The sequence below is a fragment of the Salvelinus namaycush genome, chromosome 13 (genome assembly GCF_016432855.1).
Source record: "Salvelinus namaycush isolate Seneca chromosome 13, SaNama_1.0, whole genome shotgun sequence".
Lineage (NCBI taxonomy): Eukaryota > Metazoa > Chordata > Actinopteri > Salmoniformes > Salmonidae > Salvelinus > Salvelinus namaycush.
This window is the reverse complement of record NC_052319.1, coordinates 14,875,253-14,903,187: the sequence shown is the minus strand read 5'-3', so window position 1 is coordinate 14,903,187 and position 27,935 is coordinate 14,875,253. Positions and strand designations below refer to the sequence as shown.

The following is a 27,935-nucleotide window of genomic DNA, read 5'->3' as shown; positions in this document are numbered from 1 at the left end:
GTGAGTAACCTAACTAGGTATATAGCGTGACATTATTGTATCAGTGTCCATTAAGTCACTGAGAGCAATCATAACATTCCTTTCCTCAGGGTCTGGCTGGGCCAGATTAGGTTGTAAAGGATGCTGCGGGGGTCAAACATACCACATCTCCCTACAATAATGGCCCTGAATATCAGTTCCATCTCTCACCTGTAATCATTGGCCGGCATTAAAAGCATTTTTCAATGGAGGAGACTTCTGCATACTTTTCCAGCGAATGCTTTTGAACTGGGTATAATGTCATCCGTGCTGCAGATATTTTCTGCTTTTGTGCATCTATCCACGGATAGAATGGCTAGGCCTATCGGTTACACACTGGGGGTGATGCATATGCTCTCTAGAACAATGTTACAAACAGATTAAGACCATGATACGCTGTCCATTCTTGTTCCGTGTCATTTTTCAAAAAGGTTTTTTGTCTTCAAAAGAATTGTTCTCCTTACAGATAATAACTGGATCTAACTTCCTTCACAGGAGCACAAAAACACAAGCTTCTCTTTCCATCCAAATTGACTCAACTTAAAAATAATGTCTCCCAAGTGTCGCGCACAAACCTTCACACAACAGGCCACTTTAGACGTCGTGAGCTCACCAAACAAAGTTAGCCGAGGACAGGACTAGTTCAGTTTACTGTGTCAAATTCAGGGGACTGGGGAGAAGGGGGTCGTTCAACTGACAACAATAGCACACATTGACATCAACACAAGACCGGGGCTCGGAGAAGTTGTTTCCTTTACTTCGTTTTCTCCGTTTCAAACTTTCCGTTTCTAACTTTCACTTCCAAACAGATGTAGTGTCGATTGAGCAAGAAAGTTGTGTACATGCAACAGATACCCTTTCTTGGCATTAAAGACTAATATTTTGACATTATCAGGCAATATAAGCTCATTGGGGGGGGGGGGTCTAAGGTTTTTGACTGTTTCTTTTCATTCTATGACTGTAATACGTGTCAGATTATCTAGCTTGCAGTCCATCTGTATTACTGTTTCAGATTCACTCAGACGCATTATAAAGACATAAGGCTTATATCAAACCATCCTGTGTGTGAGCATTCTGTGACAGTCGTTTCAGCAGATAGTGTCACGATAATCTAAGAATGTCACGGTATTAAATACATATCACATTTCCAGTGACAAAACTGCAAGATAAAAGCAAGTGACTAAATACCTTATGCAAAATAAACTTTTGTGAAAAGCACAACTGTTCATTGCATGAACAATGTGCGATTTCCTTTTTGGAATATCAAAACGTGAAATCCTATGAGAAGAGATACAAAACAACAGTTTAAAACAGTAATGAATGGACAAACGGAAGTTGTTTGAGCAATTGTAGAGCAACACGAAACAGCCCAGTTAGTATACTCTGTCCCACTTTATCAGGCATCTAGACCATTGTCCATGGGGAGTTAACTTTAGACTGACTGTTTACTGGCTGAAAGACTAGGCATGCATCTGAAGCCACACAGGCAAGATAATGTATCCCAGGCCACAAAAGCAGACGAATCACTGTGCATTAAGACTGACTATACAAAAGGCAACAATGGCTTGCATAAACACCATTTAGAACTGTTCACATGGCATTGAAGAGATGGGCGTCGACTCAGTATTGCAGCAAAGCCGGCGCATTGTGCTGAGGTGAAAAGAAGTCTAATGAACAGGAAGCCTTATTTGAGAGAGCTGACAGTAACCATACAACGGCGCCATTGTGGGCCTGCCACCAACCCTGTGGGTCTCTACATTAGGAAAAATGATGAGAAAGTAAGCCCAAAAGACACACTGGGCCCTTGGACTGACGTAAATGGAGGCCAACAATAACAGGGAACACAAGCTGTCTGCACCTTTACCCAATGCTGCACGTTTACATGCACAGAACATCACCACTCAGGGTCCTGATTAAAAGGCCCTGGACAGATGGAACGTTGATGTAAATTTGGAAAGATTTACCAGGAAATCCTTTAATTTTAAAAGCAAGTTAAAATACATTTCACACTTTTAAAGTAATATATAGTTTAACAGGGAAAACTTGTAGACTGTCACATATAGGCCCATGTGTATACGTACACACACACACACACACACACACACACACACACACACACACACACACACACACACACACACACACACACACACACACACACACACACACACACACACACACACACACACACACACACACACACACACCCTGCCTCAAGCTCCATCAATCTTCTACAAAGGGATGACATCACCAATAAGCATTCCCTCAAGCTTTAAGCAATAAGTAATGTTATTTACTGTTGAGATAAGCCCTCCCTATTGTCTAGCCCTCCACTTTGCTCTTCTCTCTCGCAGCGGACAAATCAGACAGCATTTTGCTAAGGTGACGGAGCATGCACAGGATTCAGAGCTAAAGCATACAAAGGGTTTCCTATTTGGTGGCCTTTCACACAGGCCACAGGCTTAGCCAGTTCAAAGCAACAGGACCAGGTAGAGATCATTGCCACTCTAAAACCGTTTGTTTTTCCAAAGTATCTTCCTCTTTTTTTACACCGTATAATAAGGCTTACTTTGTATGTGATGTTTTAAATTCATAGTTGCTATTTCATGAAGCTAGTTTGGGGAAAAGTATGAAACTCACGATTTTGTGAGTATTGTGACCTCTCAAATTTTGTACAGATCACATATTTTGTTATAAATTATGCATTCCTGGAATTTCATAACTATGCATTACAAAGTGGTATTGATTACAAAATGTGGTGGCTGCATCTGATTAATTTCCATGAAATTGCGATGAAAAATTACTAATCTTGATTTGACAGCTAGGCTCTGTCCAAAGACAGTTTAGGGTAATAGAGCATACAGCAGCCAAGAGAGCCTACCTTTGCACTTCAGACAAGTACACATGCCACCTAGCTATATAATTGGAGGTGTAACTAGTATCCCGGTCTTAGTAAGGTCAGGTAGGGGTGGGGAGAAAACTGCTGAGACAGCATGGTATGCCTAATAGAAAGGGAAGTGATGACAAAGTGGCATAAACAATAAATAGTCAGCGTTTGTGTTAATGTCAAACCTTTCAAGTTTTCAACCTTTTGGAATCTATTCCCTTACATACAAGACGAATACAAAACATGCTGATTAAAAGTGTGGGGTGAAGGCTAACCATTTTATTTACAAAGATTTTAGAGGAAATCGAGAAAGTTAAGTCATAGTTCTCCCTGTTTTTCAGTTCCACTTGAGTTGAACTTTTACAGGGAAAATAAACAAGACTGTGTGGTAATAATTCTAGTCTAACAGACAGGAATCAACACGGGGAATAATACAACATTTTTAACAAGATATAATGCCACTTCATATCATATTTCATCCAGTGTCAGAGCAAGTCTCTTAAAAGATGCCATTTGTTGTTTGTTTTTCGGAGCGGTACATAGACAGTCATGAAAGGCCTTGGGAACTTATCAGATATTCAGTTTGCCGGCGCTTTAGAAAAGCTAAACACACAGTCTCAGGGGAATCCCTCAAGACTCCCAATCTCTCCCCCATGTCACCAGGGAAGAACAAAGCCCCCACAGTCATTTCTCCTAATTTCACCACAGCCTGTCAAAATCCTGTTTTCCTTTTCTCCCTCTCTTCAACAACTACTTTATGCTGGGATCAGTCAAGTCTGAGCCGCCCACAAAAACCAGCGGCTCTCGCTACGTCGTCTTTCAGCACAAAGTTTGACACAACAACTCCCTGCCATTCACTTCCCTACACCATGCAATTTGCTTCCATTTGTCAAACAGCAGTATCCCTCACAAAAGAAAATGCTGGCACAATAAAAAGTTACAAAAACATTGTCCCATCAATCCAAAATGGCCACGTGACTAGCTCTTTATTAGCCCTAACAAAACAACTTCCCACAATTTGCAGTACTTTCTCTTGTTATGGATACTTCTTGTTACATTATGTTTCACTCAATTGATAATGAAACACCTTTTCACAGAATAGAATGTCTTACACCTCTTTAAATTCAGCAACCACCATATCATATGTCTCTTAAAATGCAGACGGGCTGACTGACACAGTCTGAATTCATCCATCATGTCATTCATTGCCTCCTCATTGTGCTGATTCTGATTTTGTATTTGATTTCATCAACTTCATTGTGTGGCCGGATAGGTTTCTCTTTCTGTTGCTCAGAAGGCTATTATTTATTAGAGCTACATCAGCACTACGTTGACAGCATTGCTATTTCCCCACCTATTCAGATATGTCTTAAAATTCCCCTATTATGTGAAACGTGGAAGGTATCAGGTTAATAATACTTATTGTGCCAACTTTGTTGTTGCCATTCTCGCGGCGGACGTTATCGAGGGGCGAGCATAGGGATATACGCTGACTGTAATTGTAGATTGTGCCCCGAGTATTCCTATTGTGGCGGGTGGCGTGCGCTGCAGTCCCAGATAGGTTGTGAATGCTGTCAACGCTGTGTCAGGTGTATTAGCACCTCGGAGAGCCAGGCTGCTCCAGCTGCTGTGCGCCGAAGCCCTCCCAGGGCCCTGGCCACCAGCCTGACACCCGACACAAAGTAATCACAGATCACAGCGTTTAATCACTGAAACAAGCACTCCAGAGGATCGCAGTGTCAATATCCCACTCTCTCATTATCTGTTTGGATTGCACATCCACACTGTCAGATAAACAGAGTGGAAAATTAAGATTAAAAATATGGAAATTTCATTTCAGGCAGCCGGCTCCTCTCACTGGCCCATTATGCTATTGATTACCTCGGAATTCAATTTCTGTTTCAATGTAAACTTTAATCTATTCGCAACCCAACAATTCAACTCCCCTGGGTCTATTTGAGAGTAAGTAACCATTTAATATGACGGAGGCTGAAAATTCATAGCCGTTAATGAATTGTGTAAATCAGTCAGCTTTTAAAGCACCTAATGGCCTGCAGTTCACGAACCCACATCTCGGCTCCTTTCTAGAGCCTACTTAACCAAGGCTAAATACTGCCATTTAGACATAACTATTTACTGACACCCCTCTCCAAATCTGGGATGATTACTGCTCTCAGTTTGAGGGGAGTCAAGTACCTCTCCTAGTTTGAAGAGATAATAGTATATTTAAATAACATATTTGGTTACATTCCTTGATGATTAAAATAAAAGGTAAAAACTAAGAATGTTTAATTGTGAAAATGTTGTTCAACTATGTGTATGGTTTGACCTTGTACCACTTACAGCCTGTTGTGTTGGGGGTGTCAGGGCTAAGACTGCTCGACACAGCTGCTAACTAAGGGTACGGTACCTGAGGTGAAACGACATTCACACAACTTAAGATATGGATTTATCTAAAGAAAATTATAAGGTTATGACAGTTTGTACACTGAACAAAAATAAACACAACATGCAACAATTTCACTGAGTTACAGTTCATATATGGAAATCAGTCAATTGAAATGAATTCATTAGGCCCTAATCTATGGATTTCACAACTGGGAATACGGATATGCATCTGTAGGTGGGGGCGTGGATCAGAAAACCAGCCAATATCTGGTGACCACCATTTGCCTCATGAAGCGCGACACATCTCCTTCGCATAGAGTTGATCAGGCTGTTGATTGTGGCCTGTGGAATGTTGTCCCACTGCTCTTAAAATGGCTGTGCCAAGTTGCTGGAACACGCTTTCGTACACGTCGATCCAGAGCATCCCAAACATGCTAAATAGGTGGTGACATGTCTGGTGAGTATGCAGGCCATGGGAAGAACTGGGACATTTTCAGCTTCCAGGAATGGTGTACAGATCCTTGCGACATTGGACCGTGAATTACCATGCAGAAACATGAGATGACATGACAATGGGCCTCAGGATCTCGTCACGGTATCTCTGTGCATTCAAATGGCCATTGATGAAATATAATTGTGTTTGTTGTCCGTAGCTTATGCCCGCCCTTAACCATAACCCCACTGCTACCATGGGACATTCTGTTTACAACGTTGACATCAGCAAACTGCTCGCCCACACAATGCCATACACGTGGTCTGTGGTTGTGAGGCCGGTTGGACGTACTGCCAAATTCTCTAAAACATTGGAGGCAGCTTATGGTAGAGAAAAATTACTTTCACTTGCAACAGCTCTGGTGGACATTCCTGCAGTCAGCTTGCCAATTGCACACTCTCTCAAAACTTGAGGCATCTGTGGCATTGTGTTGTGCGACTTAACGGCACATTTTAGATTGGCCTTGTATTGCCCCCAGCACAAGGTGTACCTGTGTAATGATCATGCTGTTTAATCAGCTTCTTGATATGCCACAACTGTCAGGTGGATGGATTATCTTAGGAGAGGTGATATGCTCACTAACAGGGATGTAAACACATTTGTGCACCAACATTTTGAGAAATAAGCTTTTTGTGCGAATGGGAAAGTTCTGGGATCTTTTATTTCAGCTCATTGAAACATGGGACCAAGACTGTACATGTTGCGTTTATATTTTTGTTCAGTATATTTACTCATGGCAAGATCATAAAAAAGCTAAGCAAAATTAAAATAAATAATAATAATTGTCTAAGTATTCAAATAATACAATTTTTATTCATTGGATTACATTCATATTGCATCTTTAACGGTCATATGGTGTCTTGATTTGTTGCATGGCTTATTGATAAAGTTTAAGAGTCAATCATCTGATGGTAGTAGTCCCACAAACTGAAACACTGAATCAATGGTTACAGTTCCATAACCGCATTCATATAACATAAGCAGCATATGTAGCTCAGATGATCAGAGTGGGGAAAAACATGTTGATAGTACACACAAGGATTTTCTTCAAAAGCATTCATGCCTTTCGCATCATTTCATAAGCTCTTTGAGTGGTCATCTAGTATACATGCGAACACACAAACCATCTACTTCTGACCTGCATTTCATCCACAGCTTTATTCCAAAAACAGAGGTAGCAATAGTCATTCTACGCAGAGTGCAAGAAGACCAAATCTGGTCTTAAAAGACAATCAATGAACACAGTGCAATTACAAAGGATTGATATTCTGATCAAGGCACAATGATTATTGAAAACAATAAGACATGTATCCTCTTTTTATTTTTAAACAAGTACAAAATCAAATTTGACTTAAAAACTATTCACTCACTGGTCAAACCCACTGTCAGCTAGTTTTATTCGGAATAACCTAAAATGTGTATCCAACCAGTATAAGCTACTTTTTTTATACACTCCACACCCCTAAATCTTTACATGCAACCAAATGCAGGATTGTGAATAATCCTACCCCAGGGGCCATGCAACACACATACAAAAACAAATATTGCAAAACAATCAATACAACACAACCAGTCATTTGTTTCAATAAAAGGCACACATTGCTTCATACAATTGCTCCTGGGCAGTTATGGACCCATAGCCTATGTATGCTGATCACGTGACACACCGAGGTGGCACCACAGCTCCCAGAGGGCTGGGGAATTATTTTTCTTCTCCTGATGGTAACCAGGTAAAACTCCAGAACCTAGTTATAGCAGGAACCTTAAGGGTTGCCCTATTGCCTGGGGCAAGTGAACTGAGCAGTCGGGCAAGTTGAGCTTGCTCTAAAGTCACCCCAGGTGATTTTGTTTTACTGAAAACAACAAGAATGTAAGGAATTCCAGTAGGCTAAGCCTAAAACTAATATTTCTTGTTTATCCCTATTGTTTAAGTGAAAGGCATTTTTGGCAGTTAGGAAAGTTGTTAGGAAATTTGGCCTTCTCTTTGGCTGTTCCATTAGGCAGGGGATTTTGATTTGAAAACAACCAAACTTATCTCGCGTCGTGATACAATTTGCCCAACTTTAGTCCCACCCTGTTCAGCTCCCGTCACCCCCAAACGTTCCCCTGCCCACTGCTTCTCACCGCTTTCCTTCCATTGGAAACGCTGTAGGGCAGGCCCAGGGATTGAAATGGCCACTACCACCCCCCCCCCCCTCAAAAGTTCCATCCCAAATTGGATCATATTCACAATTTCTCTTAACACAAATAAATTGGCTTAGGCTGTGAACGTTACCGCTTCATTTCCCCTAGCCAGATGGGACAGGTCGCATAGAGGCCTACAGTTGCTCAGACTGATACAGCATGTCAGATCACTAATGTTTAGGTGTAGGCTGCTACAATGTTTCTGTAAAGAGGTTTTGCTTGGGTCTGTCGGGAGTGAGTTCTTACCCTGTTTGCTAAAATAATATCCGAGTCTATAGACGTGCGTCATGCCTGATTCGCGTGACCTGTGATTTTCATGAATCTGACAGGTCAACACCCACACAGCACTCCGATGAGAAGGACATAGTGTGCGAATTGACAGATTAGGAGGCAAGGCAGGTGAGTCTAAAAAAAGAAAAGAAAAAAACAGTAGGCCTACTTTGTCCCTGTTTTAACACTTTTGCGTATTTAAAAAGAAGTATTAACCCAAATCATAACTGGTGGGGCACTGCCCCATATAACTGAAAAGTGCTAAAGCAAAACGCCTGATCGCCACACCTTTGCCAGCGGTGTTGAAGAAGGCATTGTGAAATCAAGAGCTGGATAATATTTGGTCACCTCTGGTACAGTGTGTGAGGCATCCTCATGGTGTGGCCAGCACAGAGGGCCACATTACAGGGGTGAAAAGGTCAGACAACGGTGTCACAGGGCCGTCTCAAAGATGACACAGCTCCCCTCGGACGGTCTTAGGTCCGTCAGTCCGTTGATCACATTGGGATGGCTTTTGTTCATATGAACCTGAAAGGGTATAAGGAGAGCAGAGTCACACAGATTCTACTGTAGCTTGTCGTTTGAGGTAGAATCTGTGAATGGCTGATTTAGGATGGATCTCAGACTGGATTGAGGAATTTGTCTCCCACAGGAGCACGCAAAGTGGTTATTTTGGTCTCGTAAGAACTTTGAAATTCTTCGGCGATAATCACAACATTAATGTAGACTTCAAACACACTGGTTTCTTACGGACTATGCTGTTTAACATGACAATTTATCACAGATACAACATCTAAAGCAAAATGATCTTGATACATACAAAACACGCATTCAAAATGGCTATTGAAATACTGTTGTTTTCCACAGAGAGCCAAAAGGTGTCCTTTTATCTAGTTCCAGCCGGCACAAAGAGGCAATGACAAACCAGGTATTTTGGCAACACGAAAGCACACGGAGAGGGGAAAACAGGTGAAAACGGTTAGCCACAATATCAGATACACTCCCAACTCAGGGATTCTCATTCTGCTCAGACAAAAGGAACGAGAGGTTGGTATCAGATGATTTAATGTATTTAAACCTTGACTGACAACTATAGAAAGTTCCCACTCGGTTTGTGAGACGTCTCAGTATTTAATAAGTGGTGCTAGAGAGCGGTTCTGGGAGTTGGAGTAATCTGATCTGGAGAGAGCAACCCACAATAAAGAAAGGAGACGTAAGGGCCTGAACAATGTCTCTACCAATCCGCCACTGTGCAGGAGAAGACGATACCAAATAATACGACAGTGTGCTGAGTCTTTGAAATCAGTATTTTACCCATTTCAGTCTGTGGCTGGGGAGATACAGTTCTCCTGATAAATTTGTACCAGGGACAGAGAGAAAATGAAATGATGCCTACTTTTTCTTATTTCACAAAGACCTGTTTGAAGTTGCAATATCGTATCTGTAGTCCCTGACAGATGCACATAAAAATGGAATTGAACGATGAATAGCTACCCAGCCCTTATCTGGAGAGTGGCTGAAGGGGAAATACATCACAAATGAATTTCAAAGCAAAAAATATAAGGATGTGCTCTATTACAGTAATCCCCATAGGAAGTTTATCCCAAATCGAGACAAAGTTAAAACCCAATATTTCAAAATAGATAAAGAGCAAAGAAAGCTGCTTTTCTAGAATGATCTCTGAAATGATTTCAAAATTACATTTTTGGAAATAGATTACACGGACGATTCATTAGATAATATCAGAGTCATGTAAAATGACAAAAGGGAAATTTTTCGCATGAAATTAAAACTTATGGTATAGAATATAGAAATGCAGCTACATAAATAGCATTACACACTTTCAGTACAAATATTCACAGAACTCCCTTGTGTGTACGACTGACTGTTGTTTTGGGCAAAGGGACGCCAGTTGTTATAAGGTGTGTGTTATAAGGATTAGGGTGAGTGTAGCTGTGTGCACTAAGAGTGCTGACTGAGTTAGGACAAAGGAGGAGGGCGAGGTTGGTTGGGTCGGTTACCTGTTTGGCTGCATGGAGCAGGGAGGCTGCCTCTGCCTTGCCTATCTGCTGGACCGTCTGGTAGAACACTCCTTGCTGGTTCTGAAGCAGAACGTAGGGCTCATCATATTCCTGGATCCTCCCAGCATCTAGAACCTGCAATCAGACACAGGAGAGAGTAGTAGGGCGTGAGCCACACAGCCTATATACTTTAATACTTAAAAACTAGCCTTTCAGCTGTTTCACTGGTGAGTGATCCACACAAGACAATAGAGGTCGAGTGAGAAACAGTAGTTCTCTGCTGTCTCGGAACCATCCATTTCATGTGACTCACGCCAACAACAAACACCAGGGCTTGTTATTGCCTGACAGGGCTGTGGACATTCCCTGTAGCTGCTGTGAAAGTGTGCGCTGACAGTGTCAGACAGAAGATCAGGCCTAAGCAAGGTTATCCATGCATTTATCCATGCATGCATTTCAGCACCGCAAGGGTGGTCCTCAACTGTGTCAAAGGCAACAATCACACCTTCAGCACGCTTCAGAAAATTACCATCATGTCTCTGTCATCACATGCAATGTAAAACAGGCAAAGAATAGCTCTTATTCAAGGAGCTCCATAAAGGCCTAGCATTACAATCGGTCTCCCTTTAAAAGGAGCGAGATCTCCTGAAAATAGGCAAAGCCCACTCTGTTACATCTTAAGCCTCATTTTGTAACAGTAACACATAGCAATGTGTGAACAACAACAGAACACTGTATTTCTCTACCTTAGCTAGCTCCGTAGAACATATGCAGGCTAAAGAGTTTCCTACTCAAGAAAACTCTTTCATTCATCAGGGGTGTCGCTTAATCATTTGGACGAGGCAATTCAGGTGGGTCCCAAATCTGTTCTATCAAACAGCGTGACAATCTGGGGGCGTTTGACACGGGGACAGGTGTGGAAACGTTCCCGCTGTGTGACATTTGGCTTTTCCTCTTGCCCATCTCAACAGCCATTTACCGGGTCAGCCAGTGTCCTGGAGGACAGGAAACAAATGCTGCCACAAATGGCACTAATTGGCACCTCTGCAGGCAGTGGGCTAGAAGAGGCCAAAGATCAACTGGCACGAGGGCATGGGGGGCACGGGCTGGCCTGGTCACTTCTCAGTCTCTGCCCACCTGGCCCCACTAAGAGGGGGTGAGATTAGGGAGTAATGGGGCCGGCTGTTACTTAAAGCTAAACTCTTAGTACTTCACTGACTGGGCTGGTTGTAAAGTCAATATGATTACGTAGTACACGTCTTGACTGCATCAAACCGCGAGAAGCTAGTTAAGCTAATTGAGGCTGCATACACTCTCTCGTCCTACACAGTTACAAACAACTCCATTCAGAATATAAAGTAGCAGCCTACTTTTTGGCTCTAGGTCGTTGTAGCCGATCCTTCTCCTTTAACTTTTAATTCCATCACTTTAAATCCATCTTCCATTGATTATATATCTCTATTGATTATAATCCATTGATTAAATATCTCAAACCTTTTTCCCCACACAGAGGTTCTATGACTGTAGCCTATTGTCGCTTTGATGACTTATGATTGGCCAACAACAACAAGTTACATGTAAAAAGAGTCTCTCCCTCTCCCCGTCGCGGTCGGATCTGCATGGGTCTCTCCGGACAAGTCAGTTAAAATTACACATATTCTGGATCCGGACCTGCTCGGTTCCCGGATCGGGTCTCGGGTACAGGTGGATCCGTGAAGATCTCTACTGTATAGTAGGAAGCAGAAATATGTGCAAGCTTTTTCATATTGAGTGTACTGTGAATGGCTCAGTGAAGAAAATGCACACACAGTGCTAGCCACATGGTTACTTAACACTGGAGGGAGGCCTCACCAGGATCCGGTCACAGTCGATGATAGTGTTGAGTCGGTGGGCGATGGTGAGCACAGTACACTCCCTGAACTTCTCCCGGATGGTCTGCTGGATAAGGCCGTCGGTTCTAAAGGAGCAGGGGAAGAGAATACCTCGGCATCCATGCAGAAACAATACATTCTTCCTACACACCCCTGGGCAGGGATTTTACTTTACACATCAAAACAATGGCTAATCCTTAGCCAGGTATGTGCAGCTGTACTAAAGTAAAATGGGATAGAGTTACAGTGTCAGAGAACCAGGGGCCATACCTTTAATCATCAAGGTGTTAAACCTTGATATTTTTACCTCTATATTATGTGTTTGTCCTAAAATGGAATATGATGTATGGGACTGAGTTACAACACTACAATGAGAACTAGCACAAATATGTGGGTCAAAGTGTTCAAAGTGTTCTCACCTGGGGTCCACGTTAGCGGTGGCCTCATCGATGATGAGGATTTTGTTCCGTCTGAGGATGGCCCTGGCCAGACAGACTAGCTGCCTCTGCCCCACGCTGAAGTTGGAGCCCGACTCAGCCAGCACGGTCTCCAGCCTCCCAGGCAGCTCCTCCACCACGGTCCTCAGCTGCACCTGCAGGGAGAGGAAGCAGGGACCCTCCATTACCCCTGTAGAAAGGCCTCCCGGGGGGGTATCTTACAAAAAACATCCAACACACACCCATTAACCGGCTGGCACAATGCAGGGCCAGGTCCACTGATGACCTTGGCCACCGCTCCCTTGTGACCAGCCTCTTGCTTTAATCCAGGCCAGCAAACCCATTGAGGAGCGGGGAGACTGGGGAGCAGGAGCTGGAGCCCTTCACTGTGGGGGAACCCTGCCTTCATCCTCTAGTGCCTAACTGGCAAACGCAGCACAACACATCTCCCCAGCACTTTGAATGGCACCCAGTTACAAGCCGCACATTGAGCTGGGCCCCACGGCCCTAATGGGATTTCCCCCCCATGACTTGTGGCGAGCAGGGAGGCTGAATGGCAGCATTGTGGAGGGGGACAGAGGGATCCCCCCATGGGCCTCTGAGGGGGAAGCATTCAGAGCCCACGCTGGAGTACCTCTCCCAGTGCATTCCACAGGTCCTCGTCTGTGTGCTGGCTGAAAGGGTCCAGATTCTTCCTCATGGTGCCCGTGAAGAGAACCGGGTCCTGCATGGGGACGGATGGATATAGAAAGAGAAGGCCATGGCCAGTTAGGATAATGACGAGGGGGAGACGTTTGAAGAGGGTTAAGACAGGCTGTATAGAGCGGCGCTACGTGTGAGGGAGAGGTGTTCACAATGGGGCCTGCAATGCCACACTCAGGAGCCCGATTCAATACTCGGCTCCGGCCCACTAGCCAACGCTAAGTTGATCTTTTTACTTTGGAAAACCGTAGCTTGTGCTGTGGTCTTGTTTGAGAGCAGAGGATCTGTATAGAGGATGTCTGGACATAGTAAAGGTGCATGTAAATCATAAAACATTTCACAAATTACCTAAAAGGTAAACTATAGTCATAAATGTTTAAATCTCTCAAAAAGCTGTAAAAAAAATAATAAATCACAATGTCATTCAAATTCATGAAGTTAGATGAGCCCTCTCTAAATTACAGTTGAAAAAGTTTATAATCAACATCCCTAGTTTTTAGTTGACAAATGTGTGCATGAGTAAAAAGGAGTTATCCTTCAGTTGGCTGACTTTTCTCCATGATATATATTTTTTTTTAACAGCTTGGAGAAGTTCTGTGGGAGCTCTGTGTATTTACAGTGAGCTACACACCTGTATCAAGGTTCAGGCATACAACCACCCTTAAGAGAGCAAATACAGCTCTTTATTATAGTGCAGTCAAAATAGCTCGCCACTCTGAAGGCACTGTTCCAGCATGCCCTTGTGTTTGCTGTAAACCTGGCAAACAGGAGCACAGCTACACGTCCTCATGCCAAGTCTCTTTAGAAGATATTTATTCAGAAATCCTAGCCCAACATAAAAGCGATTAAAAAAAATATATTACTTACAGGGGACTCTCCTTTTGAGCCATAAACAAAACGTCACAGCATTCACAGAACAATATAAAGCTGCATTACAGTTCCACAGGATCATTTCCTCATTGTTTTATCACTAAGTAAACACTTGAGGGATTTTCTTCTGCGACACACAACAGAGTTTATGAGGCTTTAAAAGGACATAATGACCCTTTAAAAAAACATTAACGAGTCTGTATAGGCCTGTGTAGTAGCAATAGAGATAAAGGAGGATATGGAGAAACGGTCAATCCACAATGCAGTGGAGGGAAGACGATAATAAATCAAGTTTACTCAAGACACTAATCTGACCTATCAAGAGAAGAACGTTCACCTGGCAACTGCGAGATACGGCCAGGAACAGGAGTGAAGCACACAGTGACTGGAAAGACTCACTAGGTGTTTACTGCTGTTGTGATCCTCATAATCATGTCTCGTGGTTAGAAGAATACTGTTGTGTGAGAGTGACTCATATCACCCATGCCCCGTTGGCTGCTTTGATGCAGGTCATAGGCTCTGAGCCAACACTGTGACAGCACCACTAACATGAGGTTGAGAAGACAACGCACACGTGCACACACACAGACTTTTGTGTCAGTCTCGAAACCCATGGCAAGTGTTTAACTTTGAGCGGATTCCTTGAAAACAGAGCTGTGAATTTTAAGCATTCAGGAGTTCATCCCTTTCTCTCTACAGCCTAAAAACTGTTCCACCTCTCTACTCCCAATGAGCTTTACCCCTGCCACCAGCAGACTGCCTTGTCATTAAGCCAGCTCAAGTCCCAATTCAAACTAGTTTTGTGACTCACTTTAATTGAGGATTCAATGTTAAGTTGGAAAAACTGCTTTCAAGCACAGCTTTCCAAAGACCGATTATGTGCTCCAACAATTCTAAGCCCTCTGTTTGCCGCCGAATTCATTTTTTACTGTGAAGTCATTCCTGAGATTTCAATAGAACCTGAAATGGATTCTTCTTTAATGCCATATACTAATAAAAGTTTATCATAATCAAATCTGGTGGAAGCTGTAGAATACAAGTTCACACTGGCAATGTATAGAATACATATCAGAATCTGAGAATTCCACATCACAAGGTAGGGCAACAAGCATCTTATATCAAGTCATTTTCCATTTAAAAGGCTGAGTGAATATCACTTACACGGGGGGGGGGGGGGGGGGGGGGGGCGGTTCAAATGACCTTTTCTGTTTCTAAGGGAAGTTGTGAAAAATGGGAATATAAGTAGAAGAAATCCAATCCTTGTAATATTAGTAATAGCAAATCATACTCTGCGTCTTTCATGCTTGAATTTTTACAGCGGAAAAATAGGACAATAATCGAACCTGATAGATCATCTCTATTCGGTTTGTGTACAGATACAGTGCTGCTCCTCTTAGATAAGCCAACGTTTCAGTTAGGAGTTCAGAACAGAAGTCATCTAAATATGCCCCCTCTTTCCCCACCCCGTTTGCTGCTTTACCCCATGATGCAACTGGCTGTCCCCCTGTCAGAACGAGCAGCGTCCAATAGGAAAACATTACCTTGACATAACTCTGGTAGTGGTAAAACATAACCAGCTGTAATACAGAAGTGAAAGTTAATCTGGTAAACTATTGATAATAGAAACCCATCAAAGCCACACCAAAAACCTTTAATGAACTTGTTTTGGGGAAACCTTGGCTGCAGTGTGTGAAATGTTCAACACTTGGGCTAAATGATGTTGGTAGGCCTATGTGAGACTGTGAGGATGGGGATGGGTAGAGAAGTCTTCTAAGCAGCTTTGCTGATGTTTCGGGGGTAGAGGGCTAATCTCCTGTCACTGACGGGTAGAGAGCTGCTCTGCTCTCCTCTCAGAGCTGGGCTGTGGGAGTCTTCACCGCCGCAGAGCGCTGACTCACCCAGGGGGTGGCATTTTCCTAATGCCGTATCACTCTCAACAAGCGGAAATAAAAGTTAAACTGTCTCAAGGCATCCGTTTGTGTCACTTTCCAAAATCCCCTGAGTGACGACTGTAATTCTCCTCAGCCTGTTGTTGCTTTGAAACCAACAGGGATGTAAAAAAGCAGGCCAGACCTCAAAGGGAGGAGAGTTTGGGTTACCAATGGAAGTTCACCTAGCCCACTGAATGTGCATCATGTCTGGGGAATGCTAAAGATATATAATAGATCATGTCAGAGAACCCTGAAACTCCCACATTCAGGCTTTAACGTTTTTACTCAACGCTCTACAAATGACTGAGGTAATGTTCTTTGGCCATTCTAAAGCTTCCATAGTCATGTCATGTGTACTATAGAAAATGTCCTATCAAAGGACTTCCAGGATTATGCTGAAGAAACTAAAGATGTGCTATACAATGCAGCCTAGCCAATAGACTACAATAGGCAGTGAGAGGGCAGAGAACGTACATACCTGGGGGATGATGGAGATTCTCTGGCGCAGGGTATGCAGGCCGATCTCGGCGGTGAGAACGCCGTCGATGGAAATCCTGCCATCAGGTTCAGCCAGACGGAACAGAGCAGAGATCAGGGAGCTTTTACCAGCGCCAGTCCGCCCCACGATGCCAACCTAGAGTTCAACATACAGAGAAAGTGTTAGTTTGTTTTTCTCTGAACACATTTTCTCTACTATAAAATCTGATGTCAAGACTTCCATGTATAAAGCTGACTTCCAAGTGCTAAATTCAAGGTCTACTTCACTTCCCATTGCGCCATTGTAAACTGAATCATCTATGTCCTTTATGATGGAACCTTTGCCTTTCATGGCCAGTTCTCCAACAGAATGAGAGATTCTCTTTGTTGAGATGTTCCTTCCTGTTTGATATCAGCACATCAGTTGTTAAGGTGACAGCCCCACAAGCCGTGTGACATTAAAACAGCAGAATACCGCTGAAGTTGATATGATAGTATAAGATGCTATCGTAACGTATGCATTTCAGTGTCTTTTCTGTAGGTGCTATCAGCCATGTTCCGCATGGATCAATCACATATCGCTTGCTACAGTAGCCTATAAGCTCGGATTCAGATTCCCAACGATGAGCTTCTAACTAAAATCAGCAATATTACAATGCCGCTTGGATTCAAACAAAGAATGCAAAGGCTATCTAAAGTAAATGTATGAATCACCTTGTGGAATCACTACACTGGAAGTATGGAAATGTATAGTAAGACATGTAAGAAAATTCATAGTTAACAGTTAAAAGTAAATGTACCAAATCATATGTTGTGTGTGTGTGTGTGTGTGAGAGAGAGAGAGAGAGAGAGGAGTGTTCAGAGTGCGAGATAGGTGCTCGTTTCCCTGTGAAAGCGTTGTCTCAGGGGGACTGTCAGGATGCACACAAAGCCTGTTCAGGCCCACGGCATCGGGTGAAGATCCCTCCCATGGGCTGTCAGAGCCCAGGCCTCTTCACTTATCAACCCATCCATTGTGAAATCAGCCGCCCTGGCGAACCGTGGCCATGCAAAAATACACCCCCTGCATTAAAACGCTGGGTTTCAATCACCCTCAACCATCTCTACCTCTCTCCCTCTCATCTTCTCTCCTCTCTCTCATATAGTGAATAAACAGTTGTCACCGTCAGGTCTCCTAGAATGCAAATGGGAACAAATGGATCCACTTGACTAGTCTTAATTGCATGATATGTATTCCATGAATCACAAATGGTATATTCCTTGGGAATCAGCGGCACAATAAGGTGTCCCCTAAATAATTGATTTGAAAAATAATGACACACAGAGAAGAACAGCACTGCACCTATTACACTGGCTGCATATCAACTGAATTGTGTTGGGGTGTGTTGTGCATTGTCGTAAACATGGACACATATCAGAAGAATATGTAGTGGGAACCTTTTCTCTGGATCTGAAGACCGCAGTAATATCCTTTAGGACCGGAGGACTGTCCGCATAGTAGGAGAAGTTGACCTGGTCGAAGGTGATGAAACCATGCTGGGGCCAATCAGGCGGAGGCCGTTTGTCTGTCTCCCAAGGTGCTTCGCTCTCCAGTTCTGTGTACTCCACCACCCTTTCCACAGAAGTCATCTGGGAGTGTCAGAACATTATTACAAAATCGTTGTTATTCTATGGTCATTAACATCACGATCATATTAACTATGAGGGAATATTCTGTTCTATTTCATTCTGTGACCAGGAACAGGATCAACTACAGTGCCTATCATAAGTATTCACCGCCCTTGTATTTTTCCACATTTTGTTGGGTTACAAAGTGGAATTGAAATGGATAAAAAAAAAAAAAAAAAATGTCACTGATCTAGACAAAAATGCTCAATAATGTCAATGTAGTAGTCACCCACTTTGTTATGGCAAGCCTAAATAAGTTCAGTAGTTAAAATGTGCTTAACAAATCACATAAAAAGTTACATGGACTCACTATGTGCAATAATGGTGGTTAACATGATTTTATGACTACCCCATCTCTGTATCCCACACACAATTACATTTAAGGTCCCTCAGACAAGTAGTGAATTTCAAGCACAGATTCAACCACAAAGGCCAGGGTGCTGTTCCAATGCATCGCAAAGAGCATCGATTGGAAGATGGTAAAGATGTTTTCACCATGAGGCCAATGCTAATTTTAAAACTGTTATAGGTTAATGGAGGTGAAAGGAGAAAACTTAGGATGGATCAACAACATTGTAGTTACTCCACAATACTAATATAAAAGAGTGAAAAGAAAAAATCCTTTACTGAAAAAAAAAAAAAAAAAAATGCATCCTGTTTGTAAAGACACTAAAGTAATAACTGCAAAAAAAATGTAGCAAAGTAATTTCCTTGTTGTGCTGAATACAAAGAGTTATCTTTGGGACAAATCCAACACAATACATCATCGAGTACCACTCTACATATTTTCAAGAATGGTGGTGGCTGCATCATGTTATGGGTATGCTTGTCATCGGCAACGACTGGGGAGCTTCAGGTTAAAAAACAGAAAACCTTGTTTAGTCTGCTTTCCACCAGACACTAGGAGACGAATGTACCTTTCGGCAAGACAACCTTAAACAAGGCCAAATTTACACTTATGTTGCTTACCAAGAAGACAGTGAATGTTCCTGAGGCCTATTTAGTTTTCCCTTAAATCTGCTTGAAAAATCTATGGCAAGACTTAAAAATGGCTGTCAAACAATGATCAACAACCAACTTGACAGAGCTTAAAGAATTCTGAAAATAATAAAAATGTGCAAATATTACACAATCCAAGAGCGCAAAGCTCTTAGAGACTTGCCTAACAAGACTCACAGCTGTAATCGCTGCCAAAAGGTGTTTCTAACATGATTTGACTAAGGAAGTAGATGATCTAATCAAGATACTGTATATTTGGTTTTCAACTTAATTAAAAAGAAACATGGAATTTTCTTTCATTTTGAAATAAGAGTAGTTTGTGTAGATTGTTGACAAAAAAAGTACATTTTAATCCCACTTTATAATAATAAAATGTGAAGAAACCCAAGAGGGGTGAATACTTACAGTTGAAGTCGGAAGTTTACATACACCTAAGCCAAACACATTTAAACTCAGTTTCACAATTCCTGACATTTAATCCTAGTAAAAATTCCCTGTTTTAGGTCAGTTAGGATCACCACTTTATTTTAAGAAGGTGAAATGTCAGAATAATAGTAGAGAGAATTATTTATTTCAGCTTTTATTTCTTTCATCACATTCCCAGTGGGTCAGAAGTTTACATACACTCAATTAGTATTTGGTAGCTTTGCCTTTAAATTTGTTTAACTTAGGTCAAATGTTTCAGGTAGGCTTCCACCTGCTTCACACATAAGTTGGGTGAATTTTGGCCCATTCCTCCTGACAGAGCTGGAGAAACTGAGTCAGGTTTGTAGGCCTCCTTGCTCACATACTTCTCCAGTTCTGCCCACAACTTTTCTATAGGATTGACGTCAGGGCTTTGTGATGGCCACTCCAATACCTTGACTTTGTCCTTAAGCCATTTTGCCACAACTTTGGAAGTATGCTTGGGGTCATTGTCCATTTGGAAGACACATTTGCGACCAAGCTTTAACTTCCTGACTGATTTCTTGAGATGTTGCTTCAATATATCCACATAATTTTCCTGCCTCATGAAGCCATCTATTTTGTGAAGTGCACCAGTCTCTCCTGCAGCAAAGCACGCCCACAACATGATGCTGCCACCCCCGTGCTTCACGGTTGGGATGGTGTTCTTCGGCATGCAAGCCTCCCCCTTTTTCCTCCAAACATAACGATGGTCATTATGGCCAAACAGTTCTATTTTTGTTTCATCAGACCAGAGGATATTTCTCCAAAAAGTATGATCTTTGTCCCAATGTGCAGTTGCAAACCGTAGTCTGGCTTTTTTAATGGTGGTTTTGGAGCAGTGGCTTCTTCCTTGCTGAGATGCCTTTCAGGTTATGTTGATATAGGACTCGTTTTACTGTGGATATAGATACTTTTGTACCCGTTTCCTCCAGCATCTTCACAAGTCCCTTTGCTGTTGTTCTGGGATTGATTTGCACTTTTCGCACCAAAGTAAGTTCATCTCTAGGAGACAGAACGCGTCTCCTTCCTGAGTGGTATGGCGGCTGCGTGGTCCCATGGGGTTTAAATTGCTCACAAGGATGAAGCAGACTTGTGGAGGTCTACCAATTTTTTTCTGAGGTCTTCGCTGACTTCTTTTGATTTTCCCATGATGTCAAGCAAAGAGACACTGAGTTTGAAGGTAGGCCTTGAAATACATCTACAGGTACACCTCCAATTGACTCAAATTATGTTAATTAGCCTATCAGAAGCTTCTAAAGCCATGACATAATTTTCTGGAATTTTCCAAGCTGTTTTAAGGCACAGTCAACTTAGTGTATGTAAACTTCTGACCCACTGGAATTGTGATACAGTGAATTATAAGTGAAATAATCTGTCTGTAAACAATTGTTGGAAAAATTACTTGTGTCATGCACAAAGTAGATGTCCTAACAGACTTGCCAAAACGATATAGTTTGTTAACAAGAAATGTATGGAGTGGTTGAAAAAATAGTTTTAATGACTCCAACCTAAGTGTATGTAAACTTCCGACTTCAACTGTATAATAGGCACTGTATACATTAGCACAACTAGATACAAGTAAAGCAGACTAGTACAATTATATTATTCACCTATTCTTCAGCCAGGCAAGTCAAGACAAACTCAGCAAAAAAAGAAACATCCTTTTTCAGGACACTGTCTTTCAAAGATAATTGGATTTTTACGAATAAACTTCACAGATCTTCATTGTAAAGGGTTTAAACACTGTTTCCCATGCATGTTCAATGACCCATAAACAATTAATGAACATGCACCTGTGGAATGGTCGTTAAGACACGAACAGCTTACAGACGGTAGGCAATTAAGGTCAGATATGAAAACTTAGGACATTAAAGAGGCCTTTCTACTGACTCTGAAAAACACCAAAAGAAAGATTCCCAGGGTCCCTGCTCATCTGTGTGAACGTGCCATAGGCATGCTGCAAGGAGGCATGAGGACTGCAGATGTGGCCAGTGCAATAAATTGCAATGTCCGTACTGCGAGACGCCTAAGACAGCACTACAGGGAGACAGGACGGACAGCTGATCGTCCCCGCAGTGGCAGACCACGTTGAACACCTACACAGGATCGGTACATCCAAACATCACACCTGCAGGACAGGTACAGGATGGCAACAACAACTGCCCGAGTTACACTAGGAATGCACAATCCCTCCATCAGTGCTCAGACTGTCCGCAATAGGCTGAGAGAGGCTGGACTGAGGGCTTGTAGGCCTGTTGTAAGGCAGGTCCTCACCAGACATCACCGGCAACGTCGTCTATGGGCACAAACCCACCGTCGCTGGACCAGACAGGACTGGCACAAAGTGCTCTTCACTGACGAGTCACGGTTGTGTCTCACCAGGGTTGATGGTCGGATTTGCGTTTATCGTCGAAGGAATGAGCGTTACACCGAGACCTGTACTCTGGAGCGGGATCGATTTGGAGGTGGAGGGTCCGTCATGGTCTGGGGCGGTGTGTCACAGCATCATCGGACTGAGCTTGTCGTCATTGCAGGCAATCTCAACGCTGTGCGTTACAGGGAAGACATCCTCCTCCCTCATGTGGTACCCTTCCTGCAGGCTCATCCTGACATGACCCTCCAGCATGACAATGACACCAGCCATACTGCTCGTTCTGTGCGTGATTTCCTGCAAGACAGGAATGTCAGTGTTCTACCATGGCCAGCGAAGAGCCTGGATATCAATCCCATTGAGCACGTCTGGGACCTGTTGGATCGGAGGGTGAGGGCTAGGGCCATTCCCCCGAAAAATGTCTGGGAACTTGCAGGTGCCTTGGTGGAAGAGTGGGGTAACATCTCACAGCAAGAACTGGCACATCTGGGGCAGTCCATGAGGAGGAGATGCACTGCAGTACTTAATGCAGCTGGTGGTCACACCAGATCCTACCTGTTACTTTTGACCCCCCCTTTGTTCAGGGACACATTCCATTTCTGTTAGTCACATGTCTGTGGAACTTGTTCAGTTTGTCTCAGTTCTTGAATCTTATGTTCATACAAATGTTTACACGTTAAGTTCGCTGAAAACAAACGCAGTTGACAGTGAGAGGACGTTTCTTTTTTTGCTGAGTTTAGGTCTAAATCAATAAAGGAGGTTTTTACCATGTTCTCCACCTCCGCACTCTGTCTGACTCCCCACTGAAACATGCCGACGAGTGTTACTGCATAGGACAGAGCCAGGCCCACAGCACCTGCCTTCAAGTCTGTCACACCAGGAAAGAGAGAAACCAACTCAATGTACTCCATGGTCACCTAAGTACTGCAGAGCCTGTGGTGAATATGGTTGATTATATAGTACCAGTCAAAAATTTGGACACACCTACTCATTCAAGGGTTTTTATTTGTATTATTTTCTACATTGTAGAGTAATAGCGAAGACATCCTGCCTTGACAGCTTTGCACACTCTTGGCATTCTCTCAACCAGCTTCATGAGGAATGCTTTTCCAACAGTCTTCAAGGAGTTCCCACATATACAGAGCACTTGTTGGCTGCTTTTCCTTCACTCTGCGGTCCAACTCATCCCAAACCATCTCAATTGGGTTGAGGTCAGGTGATTGTGGAGTCCAGGTCATCTGATGCAGCACTCCATCACTCTCCTTCTTGGTCAAATAGCCCTTACACAGCATGGATGATAGTCCCACTAAGCGCAAACCAGATGGGATGGCGCATCGCAGCAGAATACTGCGGTAGCCATGCTGGATAAGTGTGCCTTGAATTCTAAATAAATCACAGTGTCACCAGCAAAGCACCCCCACACCTCCCCCTCCATGCTTCACGGTGGGAACCACACATGCGGAGATCATCCATTCACCTACTCTGAGTCTCACAAAGACACGGCAGTGGGAAACAGAATTTTTTTTTTAATTAAAAATTGAATCACAAATATGGACTTATCAGACCAAAAGGAAAGATTCCCTATGTCCATTGCTCGTGTTTCTTGGCCCAAGCAAGTCTCTTCTTCTTATTGGTGTCCGTTAGTAGTGGTTTCTTTGCAGCAATTCAACCATGAAGGCCTGATTCAAGCAGTCTCCTCTGACCTGTTGATGTTGAGATGTGTCTGTAACTTGAACTCTGTGAAGCATATATATTTGGGCTGCAATCTGAGGTGCAGTTAAAACTAATGAACTTATCCTCTGCAGCAGACGTAACTCTGGGTCTTCCTTTCCTGTGGCGGTCCTCATGAGAGCCAGTTTCATCATCGCGTTTGATGGCTTTTTCGAATGCACTCGAAGAAACTTTAAAAGTTCTTGAAATTTTCCAGATTGACTGATCTCGTCTTAAAGTAATAATGGACTGTCGTTTCTCTCTGCTTATTTGAGCTGTTCTTGCCATAATATGGACTTGGTATTTTACCAAATAGGGCTATCTTTTGTATACCACCCCTACCTTGTCACAACACAAATGATTGGCTCAAACGCATGAAGGAAAGAAATTCCACAAATTAACAAGGCACACCAGTTAATTGAAATGCATTCCAGGTGACTACCTCGTGAAGCTGGTTGAGAGAACGCCAAGAGTGTGCAAAGCTGTCATCAAGGCAAAGGGTGGCTACTTTGAACAATCTCAAATATAGTTTGTTTTTGGTTACTACATGATTCCATATGTGTTATTTCATACTATAGTTTTGTTGTCTTCACTATTATTCTACAATGTAGAAAATAGTAAACAAAGAAAAACCCTGGAATGAGTAGGTGTCAAAAACTTTTGACTGGTACTGTATGTATGGTTATACGTATGGCCTGGGTGATCAACATTACGGTTGATATAGGACCCATACGGTACCATCCCTGAGGAACAGGCAGCCAAAGGTAGTGAGGGTGACAAATATGGAGCAGATGCCATCCAGACGCAGAGCGAACCATCGGGATGTGGTCAGGAATAGGAACCAGGCCTCTGCAAAGGAACAGCATGGTTACTCGTTGTATACTATAGTTATTACACCAAATTAAAACATGCAATTCTATGTGTAGTAGTTATGGTTAGATGTCAGTTCTGGTTCTGACCGGAGTGGAGGTCTTGATGTGCGTCAAATGCCTGCTGGAACCTCTGCTGGGCTTTAAAGGCACGGATGGTCCACAGACCTTGGAGGGATGAGGACAGGTGGGAGAAAACTGGGCTCCGGGCTGTAGAGGATAACAAACAAATACTGAATGAAGACGTGAATATTTAAAACACCACTAGTATACACAGTGTTTATTCATTTCTTTCAAAAGAACACACCATTTTCCTAGACTGTACAAAGATGGTTACATCCGGCTTCAATACAGACGAATGAAAACATTCAATTGTCTGTTTTGCTATAAAGCTCAGCTGACACGACAGTTAACGTGATAACCCCTCATGCACGTCTCCCATACATTTTCATGTACACCTTGCTACCAAAAGCAGTGCTTCTGAAATAAATGGTTTAAAAGGAAAATGACTAATATTAGCATTCCTGTTGTCCAGATATATTAACGTTAGGCTTCATAAAAACAGACAAAGCCTGAATGTTCCATTGGAACTTCTTAATAGTCACTTTTGTTCCTTAAGATCAGCAGACCTGTCCTTCTGTGTGCCTTTGGGCTATCAGCCCAGAATAAAGAGGATGAATACAGAGGATGAACTAGTGCCTGCCACGGGTCCACTTGGCATTTCCTCCATTGTATCTGATGCCATGAACTCCCAGCGCTTAAGGAAACTGTGTGTGTGGGCAACCCATGGGCCACATCCACCTTTATCCTTTTATGCTAATGCCCAAGGCCTTCTTCAAATGCTATTCAATGGTCTATTAGCATTCCCGTGCTAGCGCTCCCTTTGTCTCCCACCATTAAACAGACGTGTCCCTAAAGACAGTGAAGCCTACTAGTGGACTCCAGGCGCTTGATGTCCCTGGAGGTCTGCAGGAAGTAGCGTCGCAGGAACAGGAAGACGACGAGTAGAGGGACGATGGGGATGAGGATCCAGGGGATGACGGCGGCCGCCACGATGATCACCCCCAGGATCTGCAGGAACACCTGGGAGAGAGAACAGAGCGGTGTGGTGAGCGCAACATCAGCTCAGTAAATGGACTCCTGCTGACTTGCGGGCTACCGCTGAAGTTTGAGGCCTGTCGTTACACTAGGGATGATGTAAGAAACACACTTGTTTTCTGTCACAGCTCCAAAGGCAGAAGGTGACAGCAACATGCGCCAAATACAACAGTTGTAGACTTTACCATGAAATGCTTACTTACGAGCCCTTTCCCAACAAGGCAGTTGGCAGTAAAGTAAAGAAAAATGTGCATAAAAATATTAAAATAGTGACACAAAAAATAACAATAACGAGGCTACGTACAGGGAGTACTGGTACAGAGTCAACATGCAGGGGTACGAGGTAGTTGAGGTAATATGTACATGTAGGTAGGGGAAATAGTAACTAGGCAATCAGGATAGACAAACAGAGTAGCAGCAGCATATTTGTGAAGAATGTGTGTGTTAGTGTGTGTGTGTGTGTGTGTGTGTCACAGTGGTGAGAGGACGATGGCACTTAGTGGCAGGTGACAATTTGCCGCTCTTCCTCTGTGGCTCGCCTCCCTAACCCTAACCCCCATGGGCTTTGCCTTCAACACCTGAGGTTTAAACCTCCCTCGCCAAGTCGCTGTGGCCCCAGCCAGTAGGCATTGTATAGTCACTGTGACTGGCTGAGAGTTGTGGGAACCACACTGTGGGTGTCTGATACTACAGTACACACAGAATGCATAGCCCTCACATAGGCCTCAATAACACAATGACTCATCACTCTTGTTAATGGCCACCTGACCTGACACAGGTAGACCACTAGCCACATGCAATCTGATGCCTGAACGGGAGGGACTGCAGGCAGTGACACAGCAGCACCGGAAACCCTGGTGGTTGCAGACACCCGTTTCCTGCCCGACGACAGATTGAGGACCTTGCAGTGCATTATTTCACTGTATTGTATATCAGACGACTCTCATTAGTTTAACTTGGTGGAAAGAGTAGATAGTGAAGAGACTCTTTTCACAAATATGATCTTTGTATGTAGCATTCTTTTAGTACAAACAATACTCCAAAAATCTGAAAATGAGTTTTATTTAACTAAAAACAGTTTAACTTGGTAGATTGCATTGTGATAAACCGGTATGAGACAGAGTCCTTCAATACAGCTTCTACCTTAAAGATATACTTCCATGGCATATTTGATATTCACTAGATAGCTGATAAAAATTGAAACCTCACACCCTGAAATTAGAAACAAACTCAGAAGACTTCTATGAGGAACAGATTAGGATCAATATGTTACCTTCAATGGTCTCAGACTAGCCTTCCCAGATGAACATTTAATTTAGCACCTTAATTATGGATGTTATCGGGCGCTTAAGAGCACGTTTAAGCATGATCACTTTCAATGTCGTTTTATGATGAAAAGCCACTCAATTCCGTTTACAGTGCAGATAAGAGGGTATTACCAGCCCCACCACTGCCGCGCTGCAGCACACACAATCAAGCAGTGAGTGGAAACTACTGAGCACAACTGATCCCGAGAATTTCACAGTACATAAGTTTCAATCTGGGCTATGATGGAAGGCTACCGGACTGCAAAGTGAGATGGGAGCGACGCACACTATTACTGCATGTTATCCAAGCTCACACTGAGTGACTGGCACAACTATTTACACGTTTCAACAAAATGTGTAGGTCTATTTTATTTTCTGTCAATAGTTGAAATGACACTATATTTTACAACAAAAAATATTTTGGAGCTTTGCTACAGTGATGTGTCATGATGTGCAGTACGTAAAACTAGTTTAGTCCTTTTCACATCCCTGAGATTGGTGGTGGTCTAGTGTAAAGCCTGTTCGGGCCCATTTATTTCTGGTCTACAGCTGCTGGGCCCAAAAGCAGTACAGTCTACTGTGAGTGTCTGATAGTAGGGTCATCTGAGAGGAAGGAAGGAGTCTAGGAAGCAGTAGGATCCATTAGAGAGGAGTCCTGCCACAGCCTCTCCTGCTCCCCTGGGCAACACTGTCGCCAAGGCCTTAGCTGTTTCATCTCAGGCATTTGCCTGGTCTGCCGCTTATCATGTCAGCATCGGAGAAAACCACAACCCCCACCCACACTACACACAGATGAGCCCCGATAAGCACTGACCTACCTCCCCAGCAACCCCCTGTCCTCATCCACATAGACCCTGACCCCAGCCCCCCACACAGGAACAACAGGACAACCCCCTGTCCTCATCCACATAGACCCT

General features: G+C 43.2%; 1 protein-coding gene across 1 annotated transcript in view; it reads right to left on the bottom strand.

Annotated features, from left to right (window-relative positions):
- Nucleotides 1-8,672: 8,672 nt before the first annotated feature.
- The window catches only part of LOC120057791 (multidrug resistance-associated protein 4-like), a 50,221-nt gene continuing 30,958 nt past the window's right edge, over nt 8,673-27,935 (bottom strand). Inside the window, exons 21-31 of the mRNA XM_039006256.1 lie at nt 25,546-25,696; nt 24,704-24,823; nt 24,483-24,593; nt 22,802-22,902; nt 17,987-18,178; nt 16,551-16,706; nt 13,204-13,293; nt 12,552-12,724; nt 12,113-12,218; nt 10,262-10,396; nt 8,673-8,768 (exon numbers count right to left, since the gene is read on the bottom strand). Coding sequence (XP_038862184.1) covers nt 8,673-8,768; nt 10,262-10,396; nt 12,113-12,218; nt 12,552-12,724; nt 13,204-13,293; nt 16,551-16,706; nt 17,987-18,178; nt 22,802-22,902; nt 24,483-24,593; nt 24,704-24,823; nt 25,546-25,696 — 1,431 coding nt within the window. The remainder of the gene's footprint in view (nt 8,769-10,261; nt 10,397-12,112; nt 12,219-12,551; nt 12,725-13,203; nt 13,294-16,550; nt 16,707-17,986; nt 18,179-22,801; nt 22,903-24,482; nt 24,594-24,703; nt 24,824-25,545; nt 25,697-27,935) is intronic.